General features: G+C 38.1%; 1 protein-coding gene across 1 annotated transcript in view; it reads left to right on the top strand.

Annotated features, from left to right (window-relative positions):
• The window catches only part of nrn1la (neuritin 1-like a), a 44941-nt gene extending 33077 nt beyond the window's left edge, over positions 1–11864 (top strand). The window contains exons 2-3 of the mRNA XM_055027924.1: positions 1728–1878; positions 10990–11864. Coding sequence (XP_054883899.1) covers positions 1728–1878; positions 10990–11284 — 446 coding nt within the window. The 3' untranslated portion in view covers positions 11285–11864. The remainder of the gene's footprint in view (positions 1–1727; positions 1879–10989) is intronic.
• Positions 11865–12239: the final 375 nt, after the last annotated feature.

Raw genomic sequence — 12239 nt, 5'->3', positions numbered from 1 at the left:
TGTCCGATCAGTTCTGCTGCCATCCATAAAACCGATAAGTTTTTATGTTTATTGGTCCTTTCATAACGTTGCAGTTACTGAAAACACAAATAAAACAGCCGGATTTTCTAGTTTTTGGAAAGAGCCGTTACTTATTTTCAAAATAAAAGGCTTTATAGGATTTTGCTGCATGAAAAGAAAGATGTTTTTAAAATTCTTTTAGGTTTGGTTGAATATATGTATTTTCAGTTTTAATAAAAGATTTGAGTCACTTTCTTCCAAAATTCTTGCTATATTTAGCTATGTTTCATCAATTAAATAAACTGCGTTCAGTATCTGGATAGAAAAATACTTTTATTATGTTGGTAATAATTCTGATTAACAATAAAAAGTCCACAAATTTCAATCATTCTTGAACCACAGAAATATCAGTCCAAGGGCCACAAATGGTCCCTGAGCCGCACTTTGAACAACCCTATTCTAAAATCTACTAAATTCCTGCATGTTCAGAAAAATAAATGGTTTTAAAAATTAAGTATTCCTATCTTTAGTGTCTTCTGTTTAATCCAAGCAGCTGAGCCCGACATGTTGGGAGGATTTGGGCTTTAAAAGGTAAAATCTGTAATAGTGATTCAGTTTGGTGCTTCCACTACATGTTAGCGGCTCTTAGCGTCGTCTCGGGGATCTGATTGGGATTCATTTGCTGCTTCTTAAACGATGAGACCGGGTTAATCAAGCGGCACTGCCCACACTCTCAAGCAGCTCTGATTACCTGCCGTCTGTGAAGGCATGTGCAAATCACAGTGTGGCATAAAAAACACTTGAACAAAATCTGAATTATCTCAAATATTCATCTGAGAGTTATGCGAGAATTTCTCCATCTCGTGTTTAACAAACAGCTCTGGGCTTCAGAGAGACGCTGGTAATAGCTGAACAAAATGAAAGATGCAGAACTCAGGAGCAGTTCCTCAATGTCATGAAAAGATAGAAAATTAGAAAATAAATGTTATGTTCTGTCATGTAGTGCAGAGCAAATTTAGAGATTAATTAACTTGTGCTGTCACGGGGACGCCGTCAGATGAGCTGCGGACAAACAAGCAATGATTGCACAATTTGTTGACTTTGTTACATCTGGCTGATTTAACTGCTGCTATTGGATTTGTGTTGTTCTCAGGGCTGTAAATGTGAATTATTCTGACAATTAATTGGATAAAAAATACAGATTTTTAGTTAACCACCTGAACTTTTTCTATACAATAAGAAAAATATATTAAAAGATCCAATTAAATAAATCATTAAATTCTTTTTCAAGTCAGAAAATAAGTATTTTGTTGGCTAAAATGGCAAGAACAAGAATGCAGGAAGTGGTTTCTGAATGGTCTTACATTTTCCAGCAGCCATTGTACAGCACATATTGCAGTAAAACCAGCTGACCAAACGTGCTGGAACTCAGCTTTGGTTGCTAGGTAACAGCTGGAGTTCAGAGCCTGCTGATTTTTGACGTTGCATTTCATAGGTTTTTGAAATGGCTCATTTTCCAGACACTAAAAAGCATTAATTTGTTACCAAAAGCTGTATGGGTGTTTTTTTTAAAGTGCTTTGTTTGTTTTTAGAAGCAGTAGAATTTAAATTTCTTTATTGTGCTTTTGAATGGCATCAATTAAGCCCATCAGACTTTGTCTCGCTTCAGATTGATTTTCTGTTTGGTTCATTGCATAAAATAACCTGACTTGTGTTTTTGTTTCCAGTGTTGAGTCCGTGTCCCGTTGCTGCCGCCTCGACCAGAAGGTGCCACTCCATCTACAAAGGCTTTGCTCACTGCCTGATGGCTCTGGGCGACAGTTTGACCGACAACGCTCGCAAGGAGGAGGAAACCCACGAGATCCACTCCATCTGCAGGTCAACACTCAGAAACAAGCATGAATTACAGAGAAAACTCAGATTACTCTAAATCTCTGTTTCTAGAGAAACCCATAATTCCCAGTGTTGAGAGTTGGAGATGAGCATCAAACCTACCATAATCTGAAAAAAGCAGATGATTATTGACTCAGTGGAACTGCTGAGATGTTTAAAGTTTTTGACATGATAAAATCAAGACAAAGTTTAAAATGATGAACTACTGCGTTTTTATTCTGTGTACGCAAAAGGTTTTAATAATAAATATTTCTCAGTTTCTAAATAAATGAGAACAAAGTTTGTGTCTTGCACAATTAATCTGACAGACATAATTATTTTCCTAATTTGTCCAATTTTATGGAGCAACATCATCTCCTTAAGCGTCTTGTCCACTACAGAAAGCTTTGATCCTTCTTTCCTCGTGATGCCGTATCGATACAAACACTGGAAGCCAGTTAGACGGTTTAACCAAACTACAAACCTTCTGTCAGAAGGGATCTTATTCTGTTTTCAGGTTCAGAAAAATCCTTGAGAGGTTTCAAGGACTCTGCACAAGTGCTGCTTTTGTTGCTATTTAAAAATTTTGTGTAGTAAAATGGCAGGAATTCACCTCCAAAATAAATTGAAACATTGAGTAAACAAGGTCTAATAAAAGCTTTACAAACACAAAAACCTTTGCAGGAGCTGCAATTATTTTCAAAGATTATTGTTCCATTATTCACAAAACCCAGAAACTCACATATAGATTTTTTTTTTCTTTTGTATTATTTCAAATAAGAGTTATAAATGTTTTGTAAATAAAGTTCAGGGTTTGTTGAACAATTTCTAACAATCAAAACAGTTTCTTTATTGAAGGTTTCTTATTTTATAACCTTTTGAACCATCTAGTTACAAAGACGTAATAATGTTATTCCCTCATCAAAAATACACTTTGATTTAGAACCATCCAGCTATGCAAAATGCCTGGGTGGACCTAGCCCCGCCTTCCAGGCGCAGCTCCTCCTCAGACAGTCATAGTTTCTGCCTTACAGAGCAGGCCTCCCCCACTCTGCTCCTTCAGACTAGCCAGCAGCAATTAGCAAACACCTGTATGAACTGAGCATCTCCTGAGCTCATATAGAGCAATGCAGGTGAAATCGTTGCTAAAGAGTCAACAGAGGAGTGATGTTATGATGACTTCCTGAAGGAGGGGCTTCAGAAAGAGCAAGAGCTTTAAAGGGACAGAGGCCCAATTTCAAGGTGTTAAATTACAAAGTAGCATTTGTTTTAGGGCATATTTGATACGTAGCATTTTTTAACAAATGACGTTAACATTGTTACTTTATTGTGCTGATTCCATAAGCCTGTAAAAGAGATAATATTTCCCTTTTAATAAAAAAAAGATGAAGAACATGATAGCAATTGCTCCAGGAATAAAAATAATAGAAATAATCTGTTAATCTGACTTCCTGCTCTCTGTCTGGAGGTTAAAACTGGAAGTCTGATGGAGTCAGTTAAACATTCTTTCATTTTCTCTTGCCTCCCATTTATTCTCCCTATATGTCGGCTCTTCATCTCCTTTATCCATCCATCATTCGTCCCTCGCTCTCTGTCACCTCGGCTCGCTGCTATATTTACACACACTTTTCTCATCCATCTTCTAAAGAAATTCTCCAAAGGAGATATTAATAACTCCAAAGTTTCTGTCAGTGGAAAACTTTTTACCCAAACTAAATTGTAGTTATTTTTTCTAATCATCCCAGCTGAGCGGATGCAGCTGCAGGAAGCGTAACGCTGCAGTTGTGCCGTGATAAAGCGCATACGCTGCAAAGCTGACAGGTTAACTTCTTATTCAGCGAAGCGTAGCAGGAATTGTGACCAGCGATCTTTCCCGCTGCATTATGAATGAGCCGTAAGAAAACTAAAAGGGAAATTGTGACTCATGCACGCTCCATGAAGAGATTACAGTTATGTAATAATTCACAGAGAGTTTTTGTTGCTCACTGTGTGTCACTGACTCCTGGAAGGACTCTCATTTTTTCTGAGATGCTAATTCAGATTTACAAAGCCTCCTTAAGGGAAACATAAAGAATTTCTTCTGAGTAGAGTTTCCTGTGGCGGTCTGTTTGAATTATTTTGCTTATTTGTTGCTTCCATTTATCTTTTTGATTTGATTGAAATTAGAAGTTTTGCAGATCATCCAGGAAGATGAATTATAAATTCCTCTCGGGTTTTGCTTCAGGGAGGTGGGATCCTCACTCCTGGGAATATTTAGTTGGCATTCAAGTAGAAACATGTTTGGGCACACAGATAATTATCATGCAGAGCTTTGAAACTATCTCATTGAATCCATAGATTTTTTTGTTGTTACCTATCGGAGACTCGGCTGCAGTGGGAATTGATCCAGGAAGGAAATCCTGGTGAACTTTTCCCCCAGCAGCGCTCGGCTCCTCATGAGGAATCCCATTTATTCCCAGTTCAAAATGAAAATACAGTCATATTTCAGAAAATTAGGACATCCCATTAAATATTCAGTTCTTTCAAAAGAAATGGCCGCTCATGCAGTTGAAAACAGAAGTTTACATGCACAGAGTAAAACGACACGTCCAAATTATTTTTTCTCATAGTTTAAAGTTAAATCAGAAACAAACCTCTGTTGTTTCCGGTTAGTTAGAATCAACAAAATGATTTCAAAATTCCAGAAAACTTTTATAGAGATTTATTTGTGACTTTCTTCAAATTTAAAAGTTTACATACACTTGGTTCGTATCAAAATAAAAGCTTATGAACCTTCATATGAGCTTCTGCTGATGCAACTGATTCATTAGTTTTGAAACATTTAGTTCATTTAGTTCACTGTTTCTTTGTTCATTGTTCATTTAGTTTGAAAACAAAATGTTTAGTTTGGAGGTAAACAAATGTTTTGTATGTAGTCACAATATTTAACTTCCCATATTAGCTTGCCAACTAAATAGTTAGTTTGTAGCTAAATCTTTGGTTTTTAAACTAGATACTTAGCTTGCTCAATAAATATCTAGCTTCAAATGAATTATTTAGTTTGGAGTTAAAAGTTTAGTTTGTAAACTATTTAGCCTGCTAACAAGATGTTTTGTTAGCAGGCGGTTATATGAGCAAGCTAAATATTGAGTTTGTATCTAAATAATTAATTTGTGACTAAATATTAGTGTGAAGACTAAATATTAAGCTTCACAAATATTTAGTCTTGGCAAAGTAATCATTTATTTATTTACAAATTATTTAGTTATATACAAAATATTTTATTAACAAGCTAAAAATTTAGATTGGTATTTAAATTTTTCCTTTTACACTCAGTGTTTTGGTGGCTAATGAATGAATAACATGTTCAAATTATGACTAATAAAAAAAACACATTTTTGTCTTATTACATTCTAAATAACCAAAATTATTGCTGTTAAGTTTTGACTGACTTTACAGACATTAGAGTTCGTCTGACTGTAAAATTTTGATTCCAATCTTGTAAAACATATTTTTTACATTATTATTATTGAAGGCGGTTATTGTGACACGTCTCATCAGGCTTCATGCGTGACGAGGCTCTGAAGCCAGAAAATCTCCTGCTTGTTGTGGACATGAAGGAGCTGCTTTCTTCGGTTTTATCCATGAATTATCTCTGTGTGGATTAGTGAGCTTTAAAAACTCTCTTACTGTCATCACTTTGGAAGCAGCGCTCGGTTTAATGGTGACACCTGATTAAAGCTGGGAGTACAGCGCTGCTTAAAGACACTTTCCTCACAATAACAACTTGTGTAACTGTGTGTCTGTGTCACCATGGCCCTGCAGCCGCGTCCTGCTACCACTCCACTGTTGTTAAGTCTCCTCTATTCCTTGAGGTACCAATTAAACTAATCCTGCAGCCCAGCCACCTCAGTGTGAGTTGCCTAATGTGCAGGCGTGTAGCACACAAGCAATAACTTCTCGTGTCTGCATACACACTGCGTCCTTGTCTTACTTTCTCTCTCATTCTCTTCCACCCCTCCATGCTTCTCATCCCGTCTTCTTTCCTCTCAGGAACATGGCTTTAGCACTTCCATCAGAGCCACCTAATGAGAAGGTAGCTCCGCTCTAAAGATCCACAAATGTTGCTCACACTCCATCCATTTCCTTGGTACTTGTGCACAAAAAGCGCAGTGAATAAGAAGCTGTGATTTGCATCTAGGCCAAGGCTGCTTCATTGTCAGAGTCGTCCCAGAAGTGCAGCACTGCTTTTATTCCTTATGCTCACAATAGGCATTATGCAACTGCAATCGTTCACCGTCGATCTGCTGAGGTGAAAGGGAAATATTTCAGGCTAAACATACTGAGGGAAAAAAAGATGCGGCAGAATTAAACAGTAACCTTTCGCTGAATCCTAAGGAGGAACTTTAAAAGGAAAGAATAGAAACCACTTTATGTTTTCTGCATCCTTCATCCCCTCCAGGTTTTACCAGATATATTATCCTGCTGTTATAAACGGCATGGCTTCAGACATAATGCAAAATAACTACAGTTTTTGTTTTCTGTTGGTTTGGATCCGCCTCAACTATTCAGCTTCTCAACTTCCTGTTTTTGTAAACTAGATCTAACTTACTCTGAGTCAAATCTTCTTTGCTTTAATCAAATTCCAGTTTGCCTAGAAAGTCTGGTTAATTGGAGGAGCGTCTGCTTTAGTTATTTTACCCAGAATGCCCTGTGCTTTAGTCCGCTTCCTGTTATTGGAGTGGTCTCCGCTCTGCTCGGATCGGTCTATCAACAAGGCAGATCAAAGAGCTTTACGTCATGAAAACATGAAAATAAATCACAAACACAACAAACAGGCAATAACTGCAAAAAAAAACCATTGCATTTTGTCGAGTGCATTCCTCATTCTTTGACTCAAAAAGTAATTGTATCCAATCCAGATTTATGTATAAAGTACTTTAAAAAAACACAGAGGACCAAAATGCTGTACAGACAAGAAAATCCTAAAAACAAAATACAAAAACAGATTAAAAAGAGATAAAATAGCTGAATAATTACATAAATTATGAGCAATTAAAGAAGAATCAGATAAATAAATAGCAACAAAACATTTAAAATCTCACTTAGTGTGAAAAGCCTGGGGGAAAACATGAGTTTTAAGATGGGATTTAAATGTTGTGGAGAGGCAGACCGTTTGGACTTTAAATTTCCAAAACACGCTTCTGGTGTTGCTGGTTTCAGTTCGGAGAAACATGACTGAGCATCACTAGCATGAAAATTTAAAGAGAAGTGGTCCAAGCACTCAGCCCTGTGGGACTCCATTACAAACAAGCGTTCAAGGAAGATTTTCCAGCAACATGCAGTGAAATTTGTTGGATAAAAATGATATAAAACAACCTTGTGCTGTTCCTGAGTCCATTACATAAAGCCAAGTAAATATTTTCACCCCTGTCATTAAAATCTGCTCATTTAAAATACATACGATCAATCTTGGAATCCAAATTACCTTCTCATTACTGAGGAGCAAAGACTTCTGTTGATGGATAAATATCAAATCATCTCATAAGAAATATGCAGCCCATCAAAGAATGTTCAGAACAATTTGATGTAGTTATAATAAAAAGTCTTAAAAATTTCTTATTAAAATGTCAGGATACCAAATGGAGCAAACTAATAACCTTTCAGTCAAAGTATTTGTAAAGTATTAACAGCTGAAAAGGTGGAAATGTAACTTTTGTTTCCTTGGCTACGGTCACACAAATAAAGGCAGAACTCTGGGTGTAATCAGAAAACCTCCCATACAAGGTTGAGTTTTCTTTTACTCCATCTTCTCCCTCTGCTGCACCTCTGCTTGCTTTTATGTTGCTATTCTCTGCAGATTTCGATAAAGCCATTCATGCTTTTGTTGCTCCTCACCGCGCTGCTCTCCATTTCAATTCCTGCCTCAGTTTAAAGTCCCTTTCAGGTTCACAACTCTTCAGGGATGCAGCAGTTTGAACTGGAGCCAGATAAAGAGGCCAAAACATCTGAAAGTTCAGCATCCATCACTACTTATCGCATCGATTTATTTAGACATATTTTTCACAGCTTTTAGTCTAACGTAAATCCCCAATAAAAAAAATGTGATTATGAGTCTGCAGGGCTTCTGTCTGCATGCAGAGACGTTTAAAACCTAAACTGTTAGAGCTTCAGTGGGAAATGGAGAGCAGGTGTTTTGTTTGAATTGCAAAAAAATAGAGAATTTATTATTTTACCTTACAGTATGACAACCCTGTTACCTCTATGAAGGCCACAGCAGCTCAAGTGTTGGTTTCAACATGAAAACTTTGCCAAACTCTTTACCAAGAATAGCTGCATTCTTTTCATCCCTCCTCCTCTCTCAATTCACGCTGCGCTCTGGGGCCCAAAGGTTGTTTTATCTTTTTTTTTTTAGTTTTTCTTAATTCATCAACCTTGAGTGGAATAATGACTCCACTTTATGGTTTCTGTGATGAATATGTATAAAAAACAGAATTACAGCAATCCCACCTCTTGGCTCCCCTGGGTAAAAGTTGTTAAAAAGCTTAAAATAAATGAATCTTTCAGTGCACAAACTGAGATAAACTCAACCTTTTTGAGTACATTTACTTAGCTTTACATTTTTCAATAAAAATAACTGTTATAATCACAAATGCCACAATTATTGGCACCCTCCGACATCCGGCCTAGGCAGCAGGATGTCTAGGAAAATAAATAAACTTTATGCATTTTGGCCTTTCATTCACATAAAAAATGTGTTTTTATATCAATAAAAATGATTTCTGAAAGTCAGGCATTGTACACACATAGCTGGGTCTTTATAAAAAGATGAGAAGCAGCAGTGCATGGAAACAAGTGCGTCAATCGATGTTTCAAGCAGGCAGATTAATGTTTGACCAGTTTGCGGTTTCTCTAGCATTTGTATAAAAATGCTTTTTATCTATCACAGCAAGATAAACTTTTTAGCACCTTGTTGTAGCTTCAAATGAGCAACTGCTCCATATCAGGAAAAATGTTGCACCAGTGTCAGTTTTGTTGTAAACCTCAATTTTAAAACAGGTAAAACTGTCAGATTGTGGCTTTTAAGGCTGAGAAGCTGCGCTGCGGTTTATCCGTCTCACATGAAGCCGATTGTCAGGGTTCAGATCGTCTCTGCAGAGCAGAACACCCTTTTTTCTGATTCGTACCTACCATGTCATTACAGCGTCATGTATCTGGATGTGTAACATATTTTAATGCTACGTTGTCACACTGAGCTACAAAAGCTCGAGGTGATCTAAAAAATCTCCAGCAGAAGACATAGTGAGCTGAGACTTTGAGCATTTTTTGGATGTCAGCAGCAGCAGCAGCAGCAGGACGTTCGCAGCGGAACAGACGTTCTCTCTGGAGGTTTTATTACTGTGAAAGCAGCTGCTTGTCTGTCAGTGTCCTCACTGAGTTTCTGCTGTCTCTGCACCACCTGTGTCCATCTGAGGAAACATCTCAGACCTGCAGACAGGAAAAAATATCCCCTGCTGAATGGGATTCCATCACGTTTCCCCCTGCAAACACTCTGTCTGCACCCTGATGGCTGCACAGACTAAAGCCAGATGCCTCCTCGCTCGGCTCGGGTAAACAGTTGCCCTCCAGCTGCAGCAGGAGCCGGACCTCAGGAGTGTCTAAGTCTTGGATAAAAGCCACCATGCAGCTACATCGGCGGCACTCAGGCTGTTAAATCTGGTGAAGATGCTTGTGCAGAGGCGCAGGTATGTGAGCTTAAGAAGGATGAGGGTAGGGAGAACAGATGTGAGGTAAAGTCTGTCAGAGGTAAATGTTTGTGTGCGTTTCTGTGCGCTGTTTGATCACACACAGATGTCCAGCACAAAGCGGAGCAGCTTAAAGGTTCTGGTTTCTACTTCAGCTCTGGATTTCAGTTTGATTTTGGGCTGTGGAGATAAATCAAAGTGCTGCAGGTGAAATTTACTCATCAACTCATTCCACTTGAATTACTGTGGAATAAAAATCAACTGGAAGCATTTTTGCATTGAGAGGAAATTTATTAAGAAAAATTTGAGTCAATTCTTCATTCAATAAAAATATGCCACAATGAAGCTCCTGGGAACATCTGTATAAAGTTTTTGTGACCACATTTGAAAGATTTTTGCCTAAACGTTCAATCGAAGACCAACTTAAAGCTTTTGTAGAACTAAATAATTTCCCTGTGACAGATTGTTTCTGCTCAGCTCGTTGACTCTCCTCAGAGAGAGTTTATCCAACACTTTCATGATGAGGGGAAGAATTAGCAGCCAATTAAAGTCAGATATTTCTAGCTGCAGATGTGAAGCTCTGAGGTCAGCAGAACAGAAAATATAATCTTTTGTTCTCCCCTTCTAAACAAATCATAAGCTGTTTGATTAGCTCCAGCATTTTTTCCTGTAAAAAGTCACTTTTTGATTTTATGTTGTGTTTTGAAGATAAGTAAACACAGAGATAACAGAAAGTCAATGCAGATTTTTCCAGATTGCCCACTCATACAGAAACACATTTTACAGTTGTTTAATTTCAACAGTCAGAATATGAGCCAAAAAATTCAGCTTTTATTAGCTTCCACAGGCTGATTCTCTGGTTTAGTTTCAATACGCTCCATTAAACAATCCCTGCTGCATCATCAGAAAGCGGGAGAAAGAATTTCCATATTCTCCCAAAATAATTATTTTGCATTTGCTGAATGCCAGAAAGTAATGTAAAGCATTGAAAATTAAATGTTATTAATTAGACAACATGAAAAAAGGTTGGAATGGCAATAGTAATTCAGCCAACAACTTTCTTGTAGGCATGTGATAAGCCCCGCCCCTTTGCTTCCACAATCCCTGCTGCAGGATCTGAAAGCTGGAGAATGTCATTACAATATTCTTCCCCCCAAAACAAGTTTCACTCATAGTTCTGGCATTCAGCAAAGACAGATAACTGAGATAATGCTACTTACAACAAAAAAGTTTAACTTGATAATAATTCATAGCTTGTCTTTCTTTGCCGTCGTTCACTGAGAGACATTTGCTCTGTTCAGCCAGAGATGTAAAATCTTTGACATGTTTTGTATGTCAGTGATAAATACCAGATGAAATTCACCTTTAACCTTTGTCTACTTCCTGAGTGCAGGTCTTGGGATGAGTTTCATGACTGCGCTAACGTGGCGATGGCTGGCTGTCCGGAGGAAGCGGCAGCCGTTTGGGAGTCTCTTCGCCAGGAGTCCAAGAAGATGCAGTTCTCTGGGAACCTGTACGACATGTGCTCCAACCGGAACAGCCACCCAGCAGACTCCATCTCCCCCCACGGCTCCCTGAACCAGGAGATCAACCAGGAGTCTCTAAGAGGCCGCGCGGGTCATCCGGCAGGCTGCCTCTGTCCTCTGCTGCTACCGGCTCCTCTCCTACTGCTGCTCCTTTGGATATAGCCACCCTGAAGAAATGTGACTAGTGTAAATATATAAAACTTTGTGTAATATTCTCTTTCCCCAAGTCCATAGACTTTTCTCTGCTTCTTCCTCTGCTCTGCCAGGGGTTGCATATTTCTAATTGCATGCTGAAATGGCCTCACGGTCCTTTTGATAACGCATTTCTGAACTTCGGTTCCGTTTCATGAATATTCTCTGCCGCTTATGAGTGTTTCTGTTGGAAATATGCTCTGTACTTCTGCAAACACAGTTTTAGAGATGCACAGTGGAGCCACGTGTCTGACTTTACGCCCTCACACTTTCAAAATGCAGTCATAGGTTTGCATGTGATGATTCCAGGAAGACTTCAGGTTCCTAACTGTGATAACAGAAAAAGTAACAACAAAGTCACAAGCAATACTGTTAGGATTTATGATGCATTCACTTGCTTATCGAGATTTTAGGAGAAATTTGTGTTTCTGTCTTTAAAAGTTTATTTTCTGAACCCCAAAAACTGATTGGTTTGAATATTGCTGTTTTTCACCAAAGCTTAAAACAAATGACAAACAAATGAGAGCAAATATGTGTGTCCAACCACAGTTTAAATAAAAAGTTGGTTATTTGAAATAAACAACTGGTGGCACGAACTTTCTGATTTGGGAAAAGGAAACAATTTCTTAAAAAAATAATTTAAAAATGTACATTTTAAGGGCAGATTGAAAAAGTTCTGGTTAAAATCTACTCAGCTTGTCTTCATTATGTGATTGAGTTAACAGCTGAGCATGCATGTGGCGACAGTGGAGTGAAAAACTCAACAGGATGAAACCTCCAGCCGAACCAGAACCTGGGTCAGTATGAGCAACTGTCACAAAGAAATAACAGTGAATAATGCAAACTGGAGAATAATAGAAAAGGGCAGAAATTGCTGTTTGGACTGCAGGCTACAGACCCTTGAACTGGGTTTGGAGATGTAAAG

The sequence above is a fragment of the Poeciliopsis prolifica genome, unplaced genomic scaffold (assembly GCF_027474105.1).
Source record: "Poeciliopsis prolifica strain line A6 unplaced genomic scaffold, Auburn_PproV2 SCAFFOLD001, whole genome shotgun sequence".
NCBI classification, from domain to species: Eukaryota; Metazoa; Chordata; class Actinopteri; order Cyprinodontiformes; family Poeciliidae; genus Poeciliopsis; species Poeciliopsis prolifica.
This window is presented reverse-complemented; position numbering and strand designations above follow the sequence as displayed.